The 23,982-nt window shown below is 47.5% G+C and overlaps 2 protein-coding genes across 3 annotated transcripts in view; one reads left to right on the top strand and one right to left on the bottom strand.

Moving 5' to 3' along the window:
- The first annotated feature begins 1,371 nt into the window (after nucleotides 1–1,371).
- Nucleotides 1,372–8,486, top strand: LOC135820883 (uncharacterized). Its single transcript, XM_065333935.1, has 2 exons — nucleotides 1,372–6,248; nucleotides 8,246–8,486. Exons 1-2 carry the CDS (start codon nucleotides 1,756–1,758, stop codon nucleotides 8,466–8,468), a joined length of 4,716 nt encoding a protein of 1,571 aa, XP_065190007.1. The 5' UTR covers nucleotides 1,372–1,755; the 3' UTR covers nucleotides 8,469–8,486.
- Nucleotides 8,487–19,478: 10,992 nt separating this feature from the next.
- The window catches only part of LOC135820868 (cellular tumor antigen p53-like), a 9,813-nt gene continuing 5,309 nt past the window's right edge, over nucleotides 19,479–23,982 (bottom strand). For both annotated transcript variants that reach the window (XM_065333915.1, XM_065333923.1), the window contains exons 8-13: nucleotides 23,228–23,329; nucleotides 22,306–22,405; nucleotides 21,846–21,982; nucleotides 21,051–21,121; nucleotides 20,399–20,581; nucleotides 19,479–20,097 (exon numbers count right to left, since the gene is read on the bottom strand). In XM_065333915.1, the coding sequence (XP_065189987.1) occupies nucleotides 20,071–20,097; nucleotides 20,399–20,581; nucleotides 21,051–21,121; nucleotides 21,846–21,982; nucleotides 22,306–22,405; nucleotides 23,228–23,329 (620 nt within the window). In that variant the 3' untranslated portion in view covers nucleotides 19,479–20,070. The remainder of the gene's footprint in view (nucleotides 20,098–20,398; nucleotides 20,582–21,050; nucleotides 21,122–21,845; nucleotides 21,983–22,305; nucleotides 22,406–23,227; nucleotides 23,330–23,982) is intronic.

Genomic DNA, 23,982 nt, shown 5'->3' with positions numbered 1-23,982 from the left:
CTGTAGGCACTGATATTGGCGTTCGGTTTGTTACAATCTGTCCTTGTAGTGAAGCTTCCCCTTCATATTTTCATCTCGGATAATATTGAGCCTCCCAAGTTGGGTGGTTGTGGCCTTGCGTTGTCGAACTATGGTTCGACCGTTCTGTCTGGTCTTGCCGTCCCGTCATCATACCAGGCCAGCATTCCATGAAGCCTTGGAATGTAGCTTGTGCTCGGCTCGATGGCGCTTACCTTCCCCTCTTTGGCATTGCCATTAGCACTAGTAATATCCATAAACCTTCCAAGTAATGTTGGAAGGCCGTTTGGTTAGCGCTATCGAGCAGTGCTCACGCTGATTTTCATGCCGTGGAATGTCTTAGTACTCCTTGCCAGTTTTGTGCTAGATTGTGCACGTCTGACCGTTCAAAATTTGGTTTAGTCGGTGCACTCGATGTGCCCACACTTTTCCATGTTACAAAAACTTTGAAAGCTCCACTGCAGCCACTTCATTACGTAAAAGACCTTAATTGTACTGGAAATAGAAAGGTGTTAGAAATAACATCAAGATACAAGTGCAATAAAACCACTAGAGGAAACGCAAAAAGGCAACAAGAATACGTAACCAAAGGCGAGAAGGCACTGAACGAAGTGTCAACCTACGAATACAACTTCAGTGCAACAACGTGCTCTTTCTGCTTACACAAAACAGGCTTATGAATACGTATACAAACTGCCTCAAGGACTTTCAACTGTTGGACATAACGCGCACGACACAGTACAGAGAAATGACCTCCTTCATCCTATTCATAGCTTTATTAAAATTATTATCTCCACGTAGATTATTTGATCATCATTGCTAAAGATAAAATGAGCATTAAAGAAGATGGAGCGAAGCCTGCAGTTTCCCTTAGGAACTGATGTCTCAGCTGCTGCATAGCAACATTTTCAAAGTAGCACGTAAACAGCACAGAGCTCAGGCAATCGCCTTGTATTTGTACCCACAGGCACTTCCTTGAACTACGTTCACCGCATACTGCCTTCAAGTTACTTGAAGGCAGTATGCGGTAAACGTTACCAACACACACACAGGAGCAACAGCCCATTGAGCACTGTCTCGGTGGTACTCTGAACTGTAGTCAAGGTGAACCAGGACTGGTACTGGATATTCCGAACTCGAACTCTGTTCGCTGGAAGCTCATAGTCATAGCTGCGGCGCGGTGGCACGTACTGACGTAGATTATGCTGTACATGTACAAGGATACAGTATACCACGTGATGGCTGGAGCATTTCGTACACGCACCGGATATAACAGACGTTGGATTAGAGGATTCCCTTCGTCATGCTTCGTTTTCTGTGCTTCCGGAACCCCTGTATGTCCCGAGCTGTCCTTTGAGAATCGCGAACGGAAAGATTGATCGGAAAAGCAGACTTATCGCAAGCTGTACTTGTTCTCGTTCTCGGACCTTGCACGTGCAGCGCTAATTCTCGTCTCTCAGTACGGTTCAGACTTGGCAGTACAGATGTCTCCACGGGCAGGCGCAGTTGAAGAGCAGATCCGTGATGTCTCTCTTACCTCAGTGTTCTGCCATGCACTTCGACGAGTGGCGGTTGTGCAATGCACTGGCTATCTCTCACTGTCTCAGTTTATTTACGAACTTATGGGATTGTCCCAGGCGCAGGCAGAGGTAGCCTAAAGCTTCGGGATGCTCTAACCCGTGAGCATCTCTAGTGTTAGATCTCAAACGGATAGGTTCTGTCAGTCGATAGGATAGGATGACAAAACCGTCCAATGCTGGTGATGATGGATGGACATTTCCAGCGCCCAGAAACTGGGGAGATTATCCTGGGCTTGAAGCTACTACAGTGTGTGGTGGCAGGTCACTCGTCCCCACATTGCTACTGTGTCTCGTCATTCTCAGCGTCCACTTACCTCGGACTGGGAGCCTTGCCATGGCAGTGGAAATCGTGACTGACTCCACCGCGTCCTTGACAGTACGTCGACCGGTGCACGAGCGTCCCACACCATGGACAGGCAATGCTCTGGATCTCCGCGCATTTTCTACGGATGAGGAGGACGGTAGAAACACTGGCAGCCCTGCGGAGGCCTCGAAACCTGGTCCACCCAATGCCAATGCTGATGGGCCAGTACTGGCAGTAGTCAGTCATCCTGCTACTGGTACCGCTCGGTCACGTGATGCATCAATCAGGCCAATCGCATCGCACGCTCCAGCGCACAGACGAACCAGGGCCGGAACAGCACCAATGGCCATGGCGGCGGACAAAAACCTTGTACCCGAAAGCTTACGTTACCTTTTGTTCGGCAGCCTGCCAAAACGCACACACAAAGCAGAAGGTAGCAATCTCCCTGAGCAACACACTGACTGGTTTAATGGCGACCCAGGTCTACCTACACGTCGTTCATATGGTGCTGGCCACCTGACGCCTCAAGCCAGTCAACCACCACGTGACAATGATAGCAGCAATAGTAGTGAAGTAGCATTACCACCCCTGCTGCAGCTTCGGTGTGCTAAAGAATACTCACCCTCGCTGGAGCTTCACAAGCCCATCTCCATCTCCAGTCTCAGCCACCCGATGCTCCTACGTGAGCCAGCACTGATAAGGGAAACCCCCTGGACTGACGCGTACGGTGCTATGCTTCTCTTCGGAACTCCGGAGGATACAACGCTCATCACTTTCCTATCCGTTTATGCCTTTGACGTGGGCGAAAACAGTGGTCAAACGTGGCGAATTCACGATCGCATAGACGTTTCCTTCCTACCTTCGTCGTGTAGAACTGCTCAGAGCTTTATTGGCGCGGTGGCATCCAGCTCCAGCCGTGAGGTCGTTTTCATCTACGGGTTTGGGACCCAGCACGAATGCGCAAAGCTCATCGCATACAACCCGAGTTCACGGCGGCATCACGTGGTCAGAGTGGAAGGTAGCGCTCCGACAATGCATGACGTGCTAGATCAACAATCCGAACCCGGACGAAGCATGGACGCGGGCCAACCCGGCAGTCATGTCCTTCTCTCCGCCATGGTTGCCGTCCCTGATGATGTCAGCAATGACCGGGCTACGGAGAGTCTGGTGATGTTTGGAGGCTCAGCCTGCAACCTTGACGAAATTCTTGGTAAGACGTGCATGAATTTCTCCAACAACCTTCGCGTCCTGCAACTTGTCGGTGACAACTTCGAGATTGGTTACTGGAAGACGTGGAATGTGAATTCCAGCTTGCACGCCCAACAGCCCTCTCCTCGTATCTCGCCCGTTCTATTCACAGATGGAACTTCTAGCCTGTTCGTTTACGGGGGCATATCACTACAGGACACGACAGAGGAGGGTCTCCAAAAGGGCAAAACTCAGCTTGCGGCTAAGTGCGACCTGTGGCGATTGGACTTTGCCAGCCGCACTTGGAAGGAACTGCCCGAGTTGACAGAGGATTGCATGGCAAGAGCGTCGAATTCCTGCTTTGCTTCGCATCGACTGCCAGCGAGGCCGAACGTGGCGTACTCTCAGGCAGATGGTGAGTTGGCCGTCGTGAGTATTGCCTTCTCCTATGGGACTATTCCTTTGTCGTGCTTGGAGCGGGAGTTTTCCGTCTCGCGCATAAAACCCGCTAGCTCCGACACACCAGAGTGGCGGACGATTCGACAAACTACCACTAGAAACTTCGTCAGCGGACTTATCGACGATTCGAAGCAAATACGCAGCTTGGGGTTCATGTATGACGCGGCCTCGCTTTACATGGTGCAAACGACAGTTCCAGCGACGGTGAATCTCTCGGTGGAGTTTGACTACATGACAAGAAAACCATCTATCGTGCGGCGCATTCTACCCAGGCAAGAAGCGGCGTTCAGCTTCCCAGGCAGCGTGGGCTGTATCGGTCTCCCAAGCCCCATTCTGTTCAGTGCGCGGCCGTACGAGAAGGGTGACGTGAACTTTGGTGAGTCCTATTCGGTGATGATTGGTGGCTTCTGTGCACTACCACACCATATGTATGCTGGGAAGCAAGATAGCTGGCTGGAGCCTTCTTGGCAGGTAATGCCTATCTGGTCTTACAGTCCTCGACCAGGAGTCTATGCCATGCGAGTCATCTCCCCTGGTCCGCCATTCGCCAATCGGATACTGCACACATTTCTGCGCATGGGTGACGGAAATGCAACAAAAGCGGTTGTTTATGGTGGCATCTCTATGCTAGGTGAGCCTGTTGACAGAGATGTCTGGTGCTTCGATTGGCTCGAGCAGTACTGGCAGCAGGCTAACCTCACGTCACGCCACACCATGCCGGAGCACTCTGGTGTGGGTCATGCCGCTGCAGCCCTGTCCGCTGAGAGCTTTCTGATCTACGGCGGAATGGCGTGGGATTGGCTAGGTCTGCCCGAGGCCGTCAACAATTTGTACGTGTTCACTTTCAGCAATCTGTCAACATGCACTGGCTCGTGGCGAGAGTTATCATCAACCAAGCCACTACCGTCGAGGATGATCCACACCTCGACTGTGTACGGTGGGCAGATCATCATTGGTGGTGGTGTGAGTAGCTATGGAAAAATGCCCGCAGATGGGATTGTGCTGTTTTCTCTACGCTTACAACCAACTCCCGCAGTTGCGGCGACACGAGTGGAGTGGACCCCGTTTCGGCCGCTGCCGCAACTTCGGAACATAATCGGCTTCAGCTTGACACGCTATTCCAGTGATTTGCTTCTGATATTTGGAGGCTGCACCCGTGAATGTATTCTGCTTGGAGGTGGTCCACTCCATGATCAGTGTCTGTCGCTTAGATCATACCTCGTACCGATGTCAAGCATGAGTAATGTTAACACGAGCGCTGGTCACCAGCCGTCTAGTGTAATACCGTTCTTCAGTATGTACCCCATGCTGGGACACGCCGTCGTTGGAGACACTGTGTTTGGCGGTGTGTTACTGCCTGTACCGAGCCTGAGTAGCTCGGACAGTGCTGTCATCACAACGAAATCCTGCCAGTACAAACTGGCAGCGTCACACTGTCCTCTTGGCCATGGCTGGATGAACGGAACGTGCAGGGAATGTCCCATGGGCTTCTACTCGGCCGACCTCAGCAGTAACTGCAGTAGGTGTCCACCACTGTTGGTGACGAAATCAAGTGGCTCCACACATTGTGTGCCTCTACAACCTTGCTACGGCGGCTTTTGCCACGGTCATGGCGAGTGCTCGGTTAAGGAGAACAAAGCTAGCTGTGCCTGCACCTGGGCGTATCTCTCCTACGACAATTGCCAGCTACCTCTTAGTGCCATCTTGATCAGTGTCGGCATCGCCACATTGACTCTCATTGTCATCCTCATTGTTCGGTCCATGCGCCAAAGTCGAAAGCTCCACCGCCAGAGAGAGAAAGACCTGCTGGTCTCGCGCTGGCAGCTGAAACAGCTAGCTAACGGTGTCATCATAGACTGGAGTGAGCTGTCGCAGTCGATCATAAGAACCATTGGCAGAGGGTCGAGTGGGGATGTGTTTCAGGCAGAGTTGTCCGATATGCAGGTGGCAGTGAAGGTGCTACGCAGCTGTAGAATGGACGACGTGATCTTCCTTGAGCAGTTCATCAAAGAAATTGAGCTAATGCGAACTGTGCGCCACCCCAACATTGTGATGTTTCTAGGTGCAGGTACAAAGCCAGCACAGCGCTCACCCTTCATTGTGATGGAATATGTGACACGGGAATCGCTTTACAAAGTTTTGAGGGAAAACGTCCCACGAGATATTAGCCATCGGCAGAAGGTAGCCTTTGCCGTGGATATCGCCAGAGGAATGGAGTTTCTTCATGGCTCCGCAACACCCCGAATTCATTGTGATTTGAAAAGCTCAAACCTGCTAGTTACACAGAAGTGGACCGTGAAGATAGCGGACTTTGGAATGCTCCGTCTCCTATCGACCATCAAGGACTATGACAGCAGTAACCCGGAAGATAACCTGATGGCAAATGTCACCGTGTACGACCGCAGCCGTCAGAACCCCAGGAGAAGGCCGTCGCTGTCAACGTCAGCATCTGCAGACCGTGAGAGAACGCCGCTACTGTCCATATTGCAGCAGCAGTATTCAAACAGTAGGGCAAGTGGCACAGTTTCACCAGCGTCTACTGCTGCTGCTGCTGCTCTTGCTGATGTTAGTGCTGTAGGAGGAGGAGGCCTTCACCGTGATAGCGAGACCAACATGACCCGAGCAATGGGTAGCAGCCGCTGGTGTGCACCCGAGACCCTCACTGCCCGTGTCTTCAACCAATGCACAGACGTATACAGGTGAGAGATGCAGATAATGATTACTTTTTTTATCGCAACACTTTTTTTACAAGATACACAACTACAGTCCATTCATCGGAAACTGGCCCGCTGGCTTTTGAAAGTCGGATTTGGGCCGAATTGAGGATCAAAAACCCACTTTAAATCTCAAAAATCTGGGTTTTGGATCTGCTTCTCCATACATTTTGCCATGGCATACCTGTCCTAATTTTGTAAAACCTGGCTGAATTTCTATTTCCCTGTTCTTGGACTTTTCTGGCCTCAAATGTGGCAAGGAGTAATTGCACGGGTCACAGAATGCAGGATGTACTGTTGTTTTCACGATATCTAAAACTATGTGAGAGAGACACCAAAAAGTTAGGGTGCCAGTTTCCAATGAATGGACTGTAGTGCCCCCATCATACTGTGATGGACGGAATCAGGGGGGGGGGGGGGGGTAGTGCCCCCATCATACTGTGATGATGGACGGAATCGGGGGGGGGGGGGGGGGGGGGGGGGGTAGTGCCCCCATCATACTAGGATGATGGACGGAATCCAACACCATGAACATGGCCCTGCTCTTGCATTGAATATCGGAGCAGCGTGAAGGTAAGCTCATGGATGCCCTCTATTCCCATGTCAGAGCGATGTGTTTAGTGCTCAGCTGTCTATCTAAGCTACCTCTGGCGTAATTAGAGAGGTTTTGCATTCCGAAATTCGGCAAAAGATTCGGCACGTGAGATCGAGGTCGAAAATGCACTCGAAGTTTTGGCATGTTTTTTCTTCGGAAAAGGCCCACTTTGCTGAAAGTATGCTTGCAAGCAAATTGAAATTCTGCGGACAATGCTATTGATCCAGCATGACCCCGTAGCACCTATATGTATATAATATTACCTGAAGCCGAAGTGAATATGGGCGAATATTCAGTAGTATACAAAGCGAGGCGAAGCCGAGGTTTGTATTACCAGTGAATATTCGCCCATATTCACGAGGCTGAAGATAATATTAGACTTATACCTCTCCATATTCACCCTATCGTCCCTAAAGCCCAACAAACGAGTCACATTGGTCATACATGTACGTGTACACAGACTAACGTAAGTCGTTGTTGCTTCAGTATCGTAAACCGACTGGCGTGTTCTTGCATGAATCGGAGAGCGGCGTGTTCAGAATCTTGTTCAATCGATCGTGTACACGTACTGGTGCATGTGGCATGGGAGGTGACGACCTTGGAGAACACACTCGCGCCAATCACCATGGAGAACACACTCGTGCTTGACGGGAGCCAATCATCGCCCGTTTCGATGCGAAGATTTGACCAATCCGCGACCATCGCGCCAATTCGGGAGTCGGTTTATAAACAGCGAGCCAAGCGATTCTACCCTCACTTCTTTTCTTTCAGGCAGCGCTTCGGAGCTGTTGTGTGCCCTAGGAAAATTCTACGCTAACGTCCGTGAACAGGGCTGTTCTGAGTACAAACGAAATTCTTGGCTTGCCGCTTGATCCGCAATCATCGGGCCATTGACATGTTGAGCGTCCAAAACCTTGTTTGCTCGCTGGAACGCTCCGTCTGTGAAGATGCTCACTGTTGGTTGATGACTTGTCAGCACCTGGTCACATGCGGATCCAGCGGCAATGGCAAGCAAGGATTTTCGTTTGTACTCAGAAAAGTCCTGTTTACGGAAGCTAGCGTAAAAAAATTCTAGGGCACTGGACAGCTCCGGTGCGCTGACTGAAGAGGAATCAAGCGCAGTACCGAGTACTGCTCTCTTTACAGTAAGTATCGAAAAGTGGTGAATATAAGTGGTGAATATAAGCGGTGAATATTCAGCAATATTCACCACTTATGTAGATGGCCAATTGTATGTGGGTGAATATCATCGGGAATGAGGTATAATTAGTATTATGGAGTTGTGTTAAACATTTGTGCAGGACTTGAGCATCGTGTGCTCAAGAAGAAACTCCTTTTAAAAATCCTTTCCAAAATCTCTCGACTGCCGCTGCTATGTCCACTACAGCTATGGAGTAGTTCTGTGGGAAATCCTCACGCACATCAAGCCGTATGATGAGATCGGTGACGAGGATGCTGTGATGAGTGGGATCAAGCACGGGCAACGACTACCCCTTCCACCGGGCCCAGATTTCTATCACTTCAAGCGGATCATCGAGGCTTGCTGGAGTGAGGAGCCGGAGAGTCGGCCATTGTTTCCGGAAATCCTAGACCGTCTCAAAACTGCTTGAGAGAGACAGATGAAGGGAGACAGACACACAGACCGTGGCAGACAGACAGACAGACAGAGGAGGAGGCGGAGGAGGAGGAGAAAGAGACAGGCAGAGAAACAGGCAGAGAGAGAGAGAGAGAGAGAGAGAGAGAGAGAGAGAGAGAGAGAGAGAGAGAGAGAGAGAGAGAGAGAGAGAGAGAGAGAGAGAGAGAGAGAGAGAGAGAGAGAGAGAGAGAGAGAGAGAGAGAGAGAGAGAGAGAGAGAGAGAGAGAGAGAGAGAGAGAGAGAGAGAGAGAGAGAGGTCAGACAGACAGACAGACAGACAGACGGACGGACGGACAGCCAGACGGACAGACATGCAGCCAGACGGACAGACATGCAGCCAGACGGACAGACATGCAGCCAGACAGACAGACAGACAGACAGACAGACAGAAGAGGAGAGAGACACACACAGAAGAAGAGAAGTTCTCCGTGCAGCACTGCCATCGTTCAGAGAGTTATCGACTCTTGGAAGTGCCCCTGTCTCGGGGGCCACCACATTCATCATGCTTTCCCCTCCTTTTCGGTTGATGCATCACCGGCATGAATTTGGCTTTCACATTATTTCATTGACCATGCATGTCATCCATTGTTTTAGTGCCTCGATCAGTTAGTTCATTTGCTTCGAGCTTGGGCCATTTTCACCAAAGTCATCCGTGAGTGAAGTTCCTGGCCGATGGTTAGTAACAGATCTCCAATTGCTGTTGCTCATAAATTGTCCTCGATGTTACATACCTGTACATGTACTACATACTAGCACCTACACAATAATTATAGTGTGTGCACATGTGTCCAGTGGAAATATTTACACCACCACACTGACGTCTTGTCCTTTGCCGTACTACACGCAATGTACGCAATGTATGTACTGAAGTACTTGTATCTGTGTGTCAAAAGTGTCACCTTCATCTGCTTTGGAAGAATCTCATTGCTCCATGTTGGGTGGTGTTTGCCATCTCTCTGTCGTCCCAACACTACTTTGACACCTCAGACCGAGTGTTGCTACAACACTGCTCAGTTTGAACCGATCATGCTGCTGGCTTGTACTGCTCAGTTTGAACCGATCATGCTGCTGGCTTGTACTAGTTACAGGTACTATTCATGATACATTTGGAGCACTGAGCTGCTGGCTCAAAGTCTCTGCTTTGTTGGTTAATTTTGCCCGTAAAGGAGGCCATTTCACTTGGAGGGCCGCCGCTCAGGGTTCATGTTTGAAATTATGATTGTCGTTTTCCCAATTATTGCTTTGGATTTCGTATCTTCATTGATTTCAGTGCTTTGCACCTTTTTGCTATTCCACCTTTGTGTTCCGGCTTTCCAATAAAGGGTCTTTTGAGCTAGTGATAAATCCTGCATACCAGTAGTATTGCGTACCTACCTAGCGGATACACTGTACATGATTGTACGGGTACATGCATATACATGTAGGTACTTAGTACATAGCAGACTCAGCGGAGGACGTTCAACTTCAGGTTGGTTGTAACTCTGAGTTTCATGCCGCTAGGCAATCATCTGACAACTCATGTACTAAGCTCTGTCTCTGACATTGAGCACTCTCTGCAGCTCGGGGATCAACGGATTTGTACATGTAGGTACTTGTAACTTATAACTTATGATTTAATCATAACAATAATCATAACAATGTTATGATTTTATGTTACAAGTACATACCTATATGCATGTCATAATAATAATAATCACGGAGCACCAAGCTTGGTTGCTACCTACATGTACATGTATGCCATGGCTTCGTGCCCTTGGGCAAGTCACCAGACACGCAATCTCTTCGGATGTCTGATTAATCATTATGCAGTTGTCTGATGATTGCCCATGGGCATGAAACCATTGGTCGGTTTTGTACAATTCGTTTTCGCAAAGCTTCCCATTCCGTATAAATGTAAATTGTAATGACTGTTATCTTCGACTAATTCTGCCGCACCCAAGAAACAGTGAGGGCGCGTTCGAATTGTCTTCATCAGCTGTTCAAACAAATTTTAAAAAGCGATTAGTTGAAGTGTCCCATTAGAACGGTTTCTATCATTTTTAGAGTTTTTCAGTGGAATTGTCATGGCGATGATGACGTCCGATCAGATCGACCATCTCCACGTACTACGTGACGTATCTATTCCAAACTCTTCGAAACTAATCCACCTTCCCATCGCCATCGGATGAGTTTCGAGGAGCTTCGTTTTTCTGAAGAGGCCAATAAGGCCACCTCTTCAGAAAAACGAAACTCCTCGAAAAGTCAAAGAGTGACAATTCGAACGCGCCCTTAGTTGGGTGGTGTGCTGCTTCGAATTGCAGTTAGTAGACTGCGCTGTCAAGTGTCTTACTACTGATCTCGTCATTGTCCAGTAACAGTCGACATTCCTTGTTACCGTGGGACTTAGCTCGTACTCATTTTCGTAGAGCTCACCTTCCCCTCTTTGGCCTCTCCTTAGCCATGAACCTTCCAAGTTGGAAGGCTGTTAGTTTGCCCCATTGGTGCAATGGTGGAGACCAAAGAGGGGGAAGTGAGCATCCGAGCGCTACGAAAATGAGTACAAGCTGTCGAGTGTTACTAATAATAAGACGAGGAGACCAACAAGATACTTGGCAAAGCGGTCCAACTACAAGTACAACTCGAAGCAGCAAAGCAACACACCACCCAACTCAGGTGGCTAGGAAGTATCAACGGTATATACAGAAGGAGAAGAGTTGCAGGAACATACATAATTATTGTTAGATTGACAGCATGAAACAAGGTGGAGCTGTCAATCTAACAATATGCGTGAACTAACAGTTATAACAAGATTTATCTAACACTGGTTTTCAACCAGTGTAGGTTAGATAATAGGAACATACTCAATCTGCGGACAGAACTCACGGTGTCGTCCTTTGTGGACTCGTCAGCGCAGCACAGAGGAAATGAGGCCGAACCTGGTAGCAATGAAAAATAAAATTTCCAAACTGCGGCCAGATTTAAACCAGGCCCGAACGTACCTTGCCAGAGTGCTCAAACTGACAAGTCAGTGAGCGCTAGCTGCAATAGGAACATACGCCATGTAGATATCTACATTACAGTATTGTACTCTTGAGTCTTGGTATCATGTACATGCAAACCCATCACACGCCGCGGGGTGCAACACGGGACGCGGTGTCGCGGCTTCAGAGTTTGTATTTTGTAGATCTATTAATGGGCTGCGGTGATTGTTCTGGACTTCACTTGCCCTCTTTGTTTCCCTCTTGATTTACCACACGGGCACTGAAAGGATCGCAAGTGTTCTTCAAGTATCTCCATGGTCCAGGCGTTGATAGCTATGCTCAATGCTTGAGATGGAAAGAACACTTCTTCATCGCCTGTACAGTACATAGAAAGGAGTGAGCACTGTTGATTGCAAACTTTACACAAGTTATGTGATGTACTTCGAGTACCAGTACTGCAGTGTTTTTGGTGGTACAGTAGCTGCAAGCAATCAATGCTCACGAGTGGGGTGCGGCAAAAGGATCGCCATGCGTTTATGCAAATTATGGACCAAGAAGCCTAGAACACAGTAGAAGCCTAGCTAAAATATGTTCAACTGGGGAGAAGTAGATGTTGGTTTTCCAAGCCCAAGGACAAGGTACATAAACTGTGACAAAGCTCGCACTTACTTGCTAGATCAGTAGATGGGAGGCGACCGTTGCAGACAGGCATTGCGTACACTCTAAGCAATGTAGTGCTGCGAGAAGTTCGTCAGTTTTGACTGAAGGAGAATGATTAGAAAGTGACATTCGTCCCCTACAACAGTGTAAATGATCATCGTTGCACCTGAAGGACATAACAGGCTGATGAGAAAGACAGCACACCAGCGCGATGTGTGGTGCAGGCACAAATATACTTCGTCATTGGTGGCAACTGTTCGCCTGGATTTCAATAGGTTCGGTTCCCATTGCTGTTGTCTTCGAAATATCAATTCTAAGCCATGCACATGCGGCAATATCTAAGCCACTCAAGTTTCCTGATAGCTTGGAGGAGTTACTCAGTCTTAGAGTTGATGAGGGGATTGGCAGCGGTGATCATGGCAAACGGTCCGTCTCCCAATGCGATACATCATCTGCATTGCCATTTACAGCTCAGTGTGGACTGGAGTGTGAGTGTATAGCTGGCGAGTGGAAATGCTGCAGGCTTCGGAAAAGCTACAGCACTCTAACGGAAGCGGAGAAGATGCGCTTCGCCAATGCATTCCGCAAGGCAACACACGACGAGCGGTTTCAGCCGGTGATGACAGATCTGATGTGGTCCCATGCATCCATAACATGCGACAAGTATGCACATTTCCCAGATGTCAAACCACAGCTGTTGTCATATCATCGAACGATGGTGCTGGCTTTTGAAAATCTACTTCGTCTGATCGACTGCGACATCACAATGCCTTACTGGGATATTCCCAGTCAATGGACACCTTCATGGGCACAGCAATCACCTTTCAGCCAAGACCAGGAGATATTCGGATCCAACGGCGTACCTCCTAGTTACTGTGTGCAAGATGGAATGTTCTCGGAGACAAATTTCAAGGTACCCAAGTTCCACTACAAGAACCGTACTTTTTCCTATCCCGAATGTCTCCGTCGGCACTTCAATGATGATCAGCCGCCATTTAGTTGGGAAACAGTGCAATTGGTGCTAACGCCACCAGCCCATCTCGCCACGCTCACCGACCTTGGCATATTTCAAGCGCTAGACCTAACAGCCCATACTGGTATTGGCGGTAGCTGGGCGAATATAGGTGTGGGTGTTGATCCCATGTTTGTGATGATCCACAACTACCAGGACAAGCTCTTTGCCAACTATCAGCTGCGGGGCGATGCCTTCAAGACTGGTAACGGACTTTGGAATCACTCTGGACCACTGATGAACTTTCCCTGGCTGACTGCATCAGATGCCATCGATATAACAGATCTTCCAGGTGGTGTTTGTGTGAAGTGGGCTCCATCTCTGCCTCGAGAAACAGCGATCAAGTTGAAGTACTACGCAGCTTTGGAAGTACCACGTACTGACCACCTCTATGTTCCCTACGAAGAATTACGTGACATGCCCTACAAAAATGAGGATCTGCCTATTATCAAACTGGTTCTGTACTACTACAAGTTTCACTATCACTCGTTCACCTTTGACCAGAATGGTTTTCATGTTGGGCAGCTCAGTAACTACACACACAGCAAGCTCCCTTATCTTAAAGATATCCGCGACCTGTGTGAACCTATCTTTGCCATTGATCCTGGATTTGCAGCCTTCAACACAAGCCAAAGAGTGGAAGAACTGCTTGAAGACTGAACCATTCTGAAGTAGTAGTAGTAGAATTAGTAGAATTTATTATTTTGATAGGGAAGGCCCTACAGACGTTGCCGTGTAGAGCCTCTACTGTGACACTTTGAGTGAGGGAATCATCTTGATGGGAACGCAACCGCTGTCTTGTGTTACTTTAAGTCCGGTGTGGATAGTAGCTACCCTATTTCTTAGCATTCACACACATACATACACACACACACACACACATACACACACACACATACACACACACACATACACACACACACACCACACACATACACACACACCACACACATACACACACACACACACACACACACACACACACACACACACACACACACACACACACACACACATACACACACACCACACACATACACACACACCAAACACATACACACACACACCACACACACACACACATACACACACACACACACGTGCACACGTACACACACGTACGCATACACACACACTTTACACTTTCTCGCACTTTTAGGCATCTTATCTCCACTTTCTCCCTTTTACACACTCTTGTTATCAGCTATCATTTCACCCTTCATCTCATTATTCACATTTCCCCTCAATAGTCTCAATGACCAAGTAATTAGTTACACTTATTATATTCAGTTCTCCACAGCTAGTGCTGAGAAGGGGATTTCCCTGATGATGGTCTCATGAAAATCGATTAGGAAATGTCTGGACCTATTAAGTATTATAATTATTTTCCTTTATTGCTACTTTTAGTATCGACATGTCACTCCGCTAATATTATAATAATTATTTATTTGGTGTAATAACGCTCGTGTCTCCACATACATCGCAATTGGAGCGATAGATCATGAATAGAATGAAAAAATACAGGCGGCAATTTCTGTAGGATCTTTCATGTAGGGTGGTGGCGTTCCTACGGACGCGACACACTCGGCCTCCAGCTGAGTCACGCGAACCGTGGTTTGTTTTCCTAACCCAGAGGTCTAGCCAGGAATTTATGCCAGCCGGCCAACGTTCTAGTTAAAATGCATCGTTCTGGGGGCTGCGCCCCCAGACCCCCGCCATCAGTCACGGATCCACACAGACACACACACACCACTACAAATCTTTCATTGCAGCTTGCATCTCCTTTCGCTTCGTCCAATTATGGGCATTCATCAGGCAGTTGTGAACGTGAATGTGATTATAGGTAAATTAACAAAATATGAAAAAGGAAGCAAACAGCTACATATATGAGCATGGATCATGACATTGTGTTCACCAACGTCATGTCTGCATGCAGTGTACATTGGTCATCTGACAAGACCCAGCCTAGCCACAGCCATGTACACCACCAGAAGCAGCGAACCATGACCCAACCTGTTACATTTTACTGACGTACTCAAGTGCATACTCAAGTGCATTTGAGCTTGAGTGAAGAGCTAGCACTGAGCCTGAGTAGCCAGTGCTACGTACTGTACTGTTACTGTTACGTGTACGTACATACCTACGCCTAGGATATGGGGCACTACAGTCTACATGGGAGTGACTGCAGCCGGCCAAAATTACCCTTGGAGCTGTCTCAGCCGGCAGGTCGCCCTCCCAGCCGGCATTCTGCCGGCTGAGCCGGCTTTGGCTAGATCACTGCTAACCTACAGTGTATATAAACAAACGAAGTTCAAGTTCTACAATCCGCGACTCTTGCCCTGGAGCATGACTGTTATCATCCCAGAGCACATGTCGTGATTTACCAATATAATAATTATGTGCACGCCATTCCATGCCGAACATTTTCTCTTGCAGTTACTGCTGATGGTGACCTGCACGATGGGGTACCACTTATCAACTTTGTTCCGAGTCCTTCTCAATGGCAAGTATGAGCAGCAGGATGCCTAAATAACACCTGTTACGTAGATCTACGTGGTTCTCATTCTCGTTCTTTCATTCTCCCAGCAGATAAATCGATGGTACTAGTATTTAAAAAGGAACTTCCATCTTGAGATTACAATCATGTGAAGGCGCAAGCTCTGTCTTGAACTTTCTTCGGAACTCACCGTTCCTTCTTTGGAAGTGAGCACTGAAAGAACCTTTGAACCTTTGTTGCAGCTTTGGCAAAACTCACTGCTTGTGACTGGGAGTCAGCTAAGAAATTCGGGGGACCATCTGCTCATACCTAGATCTACCAGGGTCCAGCCGGCGGAAGACGCCTGCATCTAGGCCAGGGCCTGGGTGTTAGAGCATCTGATGTTATGCCTTATGGTCAGTTATGGATCGATTATTTACTGTTAGAACAAGCGCTGAGGACGCTCCGTCATTCGCACCGCTGTCACCTCCGAACCAGCTAGTCGCAAGCCCGCGACGCTCAGTTTCTTTTCTGGCGGCAGGTCGGTGGAACACTCTTCCTCCAAACTGTCGTCAGGCACAATCTGCTGGTACTTTTGCTCACCTCACAAAGATTCACCTAGGGTTCCCTGTAACAAGGCCATGCCTGTTGGGACTCCCCTAGTCAAATAATAAATACTACTACTACTACTACTACTACTACTACTACTACTACTACTACTACTACTACTACTACTACTACTACTACTACTACTACTACTACTACTTCAGAGATAGTTATACGAAAGTTCTGTCCTACAGCCTACACATCCATGAGCGACACTGACTCACGCTGCTATTACGCTGCGTTAGCAAAGACATTTTCATTCTAGACTAAAAGTGAGTCAGTTGCTGGCGGAGAGCATAGCTCAGGTGAGAGTGTCATTATTGTAATGCATGATCGTACAGTACTGTACTCTCGTGTATACAGTAACAGCATGGCCCATGATCCAGTTTTCAAAGGTAAGACTGGTTTGTTTGTTTGTTTGTATTTATTTTGATTCGCAAATTCAAACGGGCATAGAACCCAATAACATGAAAGCGAATATGAAAATTATATGAAAAGGCGACGAGGAGACAATAACTTTATTAATGCGATTAATAGTATTAGTGAAGCGGACATTACAAAATGATGAATGAGAATACATGTATCTAAAATGGTTGTTCCTAATCGATTTTCTTGAGACTATCATCAGGGAAAATCGTCTCACAATAGAGGCTATACGGAGAAACAAACTACTTATAGGTTATCGGATAGTGGGAAGTATACAAGGTGAGGTGTGAAAAAAAAACTAAAGTGGGAGAGAAGACGAAAGAAATTAGAAGAAAAGATGTGAGAGTGTTCTGACGGTGTGAGCTACTACACAAGGTGAGTGAAATGAAGGCGTGGAAGCAGGTGAATGTGATAGAGTGAGGAACTGTGAGGTGTAGGTGTATGCGAATGAATACGTGTGTGAATGCTAGGTGAAGAGTCTCAGTTTTGTGACATTTTCTTTCTGAATGCATAGATTAGGATTGTGTTTTGTGTCGTGCTCGTAGGTTTCGTGAACTTAAGGTATTAGAAGCTGTTTTCATCCGTAAACACAATCCTAATCTATGCATTCAGAAAGAAAATGTCACAAAACTGAGACTCTTCACCTAGCATTCACACACGTATTCATTCGCATACACCTACACCTCACAGTTCCTCACTCTATCACATTCACCTGCTTCCACGCCTTCATTTCACTCACCTTGTGTAGTAGCTCACACCGTCAGAACACTCTCACATCTTTTCTTCTAATTTCTTTCGTCTTCTCTCCCACTTTAGTTTTTTTTTCACACCTCACCTTGTATACTTCCCACTATCCGATAACCTATAAGTAGTTTGTTTCTCCGTATAGCCTCTATTGTGAGACGATTTTCCCTGATGATAGTCTCAAGAAAATCGATTAGGAACAACCATTTTAGATACATGTATTCTCATTCATCATTTTGTAATGTCCGCTTCACTAATACTATTAATCGCATTAATAATGAAAATTATAATGAGAATGAGAATTAAAATACTTCGATCTTCAGCGTAGAGTCAGCGGTACATCAAAGGGAGATCGGGTACAACAGAAAGAGAACAGAAAAACAGAAGATTTCGCTTGTCTTCAGCATCTACAGGGCACAGGTATAGGGGATTACCTGCGTGCGAAACTGCCGAAGCGTGATGGATGGCATGGATGTCGCTGGGGAGGGCATTCCATAATACAGCACCCTTGCAAGCAAAGCGCCCCCGCCCCGCAACCGAATGGGAAACTGGCACGCACAGGCCCATGGCAGATTGTGAGGATTCGTTCCCTCTCCAGATGGTCTAGCTGGCCGAACAATGGAGGAGACGAGAAAGAGAAAGGGCGATGGGAGAGAAGGCGCTGTACGCAACAAGGACATAATTATCGCGAAACGTATTGAGTTTCACCTGTCATGTTTGGATCGTTGTACTTCACAGGTAAAGGAGAGGACAGTCCATGACAATGGCGAAGTGATAAGACAACTCCCTCAAGAGACGATTGGATGGGTGATCCCAGTTTCTAATGATAGAGGCGGTGGCACCTCCTCCCAGCGGGCATAGAGGCGGTGACACTTCCACGTGGTTATGCGTGGTACCTTTCGCGTTCCACCTTCTCAAGCTAGCGGATATTGAAAAAAGGAAATGCGGAAGACTAAGCCCACCAAAGATATCATAACTTCAAAATAGAACCTTCCAAGTAATAGTTAGTTGGAAATGGAAGGCTGCTGGCTGCGCATTTGAGACGTGATGACTGATGTAGCTAAACATCAGGTCGCAGTTCGGACCAAGTGCGATCTTCCAGCAAAAGACGTACAGACTGTCAGTGAGGGACGCATCCCACCAGCATGTGTGGATTCATATCACAGGAAGCGAGAGTTTCGAAGTCTGAAGAATTTTTTAAATGTTGAACGGTCGCCGCTTGGATGACGACTACACCTTAGCTAGGAGTTAGAACCAGGGAGTAGTAAATACTAAAATACTACTCCCTGGTTAGAACTAACTTAGGCCAGGGGGGGGGGGGGGGGTGATTATGGTGATAGAGCATCGCTGGCATATAATTATTTAAAAAGCGAGAGTCCCTGGTTCGAGTCCTGGTGGTGACTGGGTCAAATGTTTCTTCAGACTTTTCCCGTTTGCACCTTTCCCACAAACCAAAGAGTAAAATTGGCTTTTGACTGTATTCTTGGTATGGTACTACAGCTGTACATGTGCTGGTATTTTTTCAGGCCCTGCCATTTTGATGATACTTACTGTACTACAAGTCATGCAGCGCTGCATTCAGGCAGGGGACCCAAATAGTACAAAGTAGTACAATCAGTTTACCGTGACACAGTGTCGGCAGCCTTTTTGATTGAGTAGTATGCCCAAGGTACAGCCTTTGCATCATACGAAAACAGCGAATTGCCAGCACCACCGGCGGAGGCCTTTAGGGGCAGCACTAGCGCTTGTCTTTCTGGCTAGTAATGTGAAGAGCACCTTGGAAGTCTCACTGACTGGCTCCACACACGTGTTGGAGATCAGGTCAAAGTCATGTCAAACCGTGGGTGTTTATTCCTTCCACCCTTCCCTATCTGCTTCAGTACTTCAGTGCATAGCATGGCACGCATGTAATTGTTGACTGATTCAATTTTTCACGGGATCTCAAGCAAAGAGTCAAGGACCGATGCGAATGTATTTGCTTGATGTGTTCCTAAACACGTCAAGTGATGCGGCCGCGAATCCGGCTAACTTTACTTTTAGGACAGTACTGAGGACCATCTTATTATAGAAATAGAGCACAACAACAGCAACAGAGCAGAGTGGCGTTAGTGGGTAGCAAAAGGCACCATGGTAACCGTTGTCACGGCGAGATGCACAAATGCACAAACTGTCAATGTGATGATGAACTGCACATCAGCCAAAAGCATTGCAGCAAGATGTCCACTCAACAAAGGAACAGCAGCAACCAGAAATGTGATACTGATAGCGTATTGAGCTGCCGTTGGAATGAGTATGAATATATCTTCACAAGCTGAAACGGCTGAAATTTTTTGCTGAAATGTAAATTTTGTTAGATTTCGAGGCTCAGTAGGGAGACCGTTTGGGAGACAAAGAGGAGAGAGAGAGAGAGACACACACATACACACACACACACACACACACACACACACACACACACACACACACACACACACACAGCACACACACACACACACACAGAAAGAGAAACGTATAAGTGTCTAATCGGAAATAACAACCAAAAAGGCTCATCTGTAAGAACTATTATGATACTACTTCAGTATTATGTACATCTAAAGTAGAGAAGGATATAAAAATCAAGTCCGATGATGTCATTGATGACTATAAAATAATATGATTTGAAGTATGCGAACAATTCATGTGTGATTTGTGACTAGTCTTCGAGACTCAGCAGTTTTTTCTGCACAAACACACACAAAGAAGAAGAAGAACAAACATTGCAACTCAAGAAAGGAAACACGCGTACACGCAGAGAAGGCCAACACAAGGCAGAAAGTAGCGTGTCTAAGGTAAAGGTGCAAATGCAACAAGACTGCCGCCGCGTTTGCTCCTGCTCCTAAACCTATGTGACGGTCAAGACGGGCATGTGGTTGGTAAGTCAGTGCCGGTGCAAACCTGCCATCATAATGTGCTGTGTACAAGTACTCCAAGTAGCAGTAGAAGCAAATGCAATCATGGACGAATGGCCAGACGTGACTTACTTTCGGAGGCTCGCTGTCACCCGAACTCGATGACACCTGGCTAGATTCAGCTCCTGCCGGCTCTCGTTGCTCAGTGTACCAGACAAGTCTTGAACCACCGAGCTGAATGCTATACTGTTTGGCGTCCAACACTAAGTTCTCAATGCATGCATCCACTGCTCTTCTTGGACCCTTCAGGATGACCTGGAAAAACACGATCAACACATTTTTAGTTCTAAGACAATCAATTGTGCCCGCATCATAGTGAACCAACACAAATTGAAGTGAGTTTACTGTGATATTTGTATGCCAAAAGCGTTCTGGTTACCTCTCTCATCCACACCTACAAACATGTGTATGTACGCTCCACACCCACACCCACACAAGCATGCATGCATCATGTGGCATGCACGCTCACAAACAAACTAACACACACATATGCCTGAATACACACACACACACACACACACACACACACACACACACACACACATACAAATACACCAACTGACAAATACCCAATACCCCCCCCCCCCCCACACACACACAACAAAAGACACACACACACACACGCACGCACACTCCTACACAAGTATGATGTACACAGGCATGTTGACATGCACACCTCACAATATTGCAGCACCTATATACACTTCGATGTGAATGATCTTACTTGATGTGTGACCTCTTCATCTCCCTCACTATCACTATGTTCTCGCTTCACTGGGACGGGAAGAGACAGTGCTGGAACAACATACATATACACACGCGTGCACACACACACACACACACACACACACACACACACACACACACACACACACACACACACACACACATAGAAAGCAGCTAAGCTATAGGCGGCAGCTAAGCTATAGGCAGTGGCTAAGCTATAGGCAGTAGCTAAGCTATAGGCAGCAGCCAAGTTATAGGCAGTGGTTAAGCTATAGGCGGCAGCTAAGCTATAGGCAGCAGCCAAGTTATAGGCAGTAGCTAAGCTATAGTCAGCAGACATTTAAAGTTAGCAGCTTGACTGAGACTCAAAGTAATCGCACATACGGTACATCCATGTACATAATGACATTCTCAGCAAGCGACACTAACACTAATCTAAGCCGGGTTTCGGTACCACTTTGTGGGAGAATTAGATTATTATTATTACATACCGAAGGTTTATACAATGAATAAGAACAAATGCAAAGGAGCCATCAAAACTACGCTCCTTTCCGCACAAAACAGCAAGAACGAACTAAGGAACAAAAGAGATCGCGTGCCTTGCTCACGCAGGCACGACAGGCTAAATCAGGTACAGCAGAAGAGAATACGTCATGATGTACAAGAATGCATAAGTACTGACGCAAGTCAGTACGACGTAAGAAGAGCAGCATGAAGTAGTACACTGTACACATCAAGGGGGTCATTCTACTTCACGTAGAATAGCTACTGCGGTCATGTGACAGTGACTTACTGGGAAACGGTGATTCTGCATACGCTGATCCACCCTGCTCTTCCTTTTCCGCTGTATCCCGGCTTTCAAGGTTGATTCGATCGCGGCCAGGGCATGCACAGACTCGCATTGTGACGGACGTTTGACACAGCTCGCAGCTGCAATAATGAAAGAGAACAAACCCACAAAAGTGGATCAAACTCAAGCCACGGTCTGCACGGTCACAAGAGGAGAAATACATTGATGGCCACTGATTGATAAAACAGGGCATCGGGTACCACTTCTCATAAGGTGCCATGTATAAGCTGGGATTATTTTCTACAACCGTGAGAGAGTAGGGAGGGGGGGGGGGGGTGTTGACAATTGTTGAAATTGCACATATGCAATGCACTGGCCAAGGTCTTGTTGCATTTTACGATATGCAATGCACTGGCCAATGTCTTGTTGCATTTTACGCCAAACTGCTATCAGCAAAACTAACCCAGCACTTTCCACTTTCAATTGAAGACGCAGCTCTTTGCGGCCGATGGTGCTACACGAGGAGAAGCACATGAAGTAGAGTATCACCGTGTAGTCGCAGGCTGAACAGAAGCAAAACATCCGCAAACACACCATGGAGGCCGGAGGGATAGTCGGATCTATCAACGTTTTACCGTGCAGGAGCGGAACACTAGTCCTAGTAAAGCAGGTCAATGGCAGCTGAAATAGGTGCTGCTGCTGCTGGTGTTCAGAACGCTACAAAATACACCAGCAGACTTTCTGGTCGGGAATATGCAGAAGAGTGATCAGTCAGCCTCTCTCCTGCACCTCCATGTGAGTAATAGGGGAGTGATTACACAACTTGCCATCTTTTTCACGAATATACACTGTTATACCCTGCCCCAAGATGACTACGGCAAACCCACCCTACCCCAAGATGACTACGGCAAACCCACCCTGCCCCAAGATGACTACGGCAAACCCGCCCTGCCCCAAGATGACTACGGCAAACCCGCCCTGCCCCAAGATGACTACGGCAAACCCACCCTGCCAACAGGGCGGCGTGCATTCGAAAACAAGTGGCGGCTGATTTTGCGAATTGGAGGAACACAGAGACACAGTACCATTGTAGTTCAAAGACAGCTCAAGTACACCAGCATACCACTTGGTGAAATTAAGAATAGAGGGCCTTTAGAGTGTATGTTGCAAACAATGACATGAACATTTCCAGGCAAGCGATATAGAGATTGTCCCAAAGAAAATGTCTGGGGAATGAAGGCGGGAGAGTGATCACTATCCTAAAAAACCTAGGGTCGGACAGTACAAACACACACACACACACACACACACACACACGTGCACACACACACACACATGCACGTGCACACACACACACAAACATGTTTACAGCACTGATCACTTACTAAGTCCATCACCTATGGGTAAAACCAGGTACTGGCCTCCGTCATCCCTCTGAACGTATGTTGAGCCTTCAGCAACGATAAACTTACTGCGATCTGTGTCAACTGCATGGTCACGCATTCATGCAGCCATATATATTAGATGCATGCGGACAGACACAAATACACATGTGTTGCTACAGGACCAATTATACACGAGCAAGACACCTGCGTTGAGTATGAACTGCAATTTCTACAAAGCAAAATAATTAGTGGCAGAGTACGGAGTGCCATTGTGCAGGCGCAACAAGGAAGCTTGCGAGGTGCATGCACGCAACATTGTTGTGTCCGTTTCTCCTCAGTGGACACTTTGGATTGACAGAGGAGTCTTAGCTTTCCAGAGAGTCCAAGATCGTAAAAATCAGTGACTGGTTTTAATGAAGTTGTGATTTTTATGGACGACCCGAGTCGATCTATCGTGCAGCATTGCACATTATAAGATGAAATCAGGCACGTTTCCGTGATGGCATGTTGGCGGTGAATGGGGTTCCGTGATGGCATGTTGGCGGTGAATGGGGTTCCGTGATGGCATGTTGGCGGTGAATGGGGTTCCGTGATGGCATGTTGGCGGTGAATGGGGTTCCGTGATGGCATGTTGGCGGTGAATGGGGTTCCGTGATGGCATGTTGGCGGTGAATGGGGTTCCGTGATGGCATGTTGGCGGTGAATGGGGTTCCGTGATGGCATGTTGGCGGTGAATGGGGTTCCGTGATGGCATG

Source organism: Sycon ciliatum, chromosome 1 (genome assembly GCF_964019385.1).
Source record: "Sycon ciliatum chromosome 1, ocSycCili1.1, whole genome shotgun sequence".
Classification (NCBI taxonomy): domain Eukaryota; kingdom Metazoa; phylum Porifera; class Calcarea; order Leucosolenida; family Sycettidae; genus Sycon; species Sycon ciliatum.
This window is presented reverse-complemented; position numbering and strand designations above follow the sequence as displayed.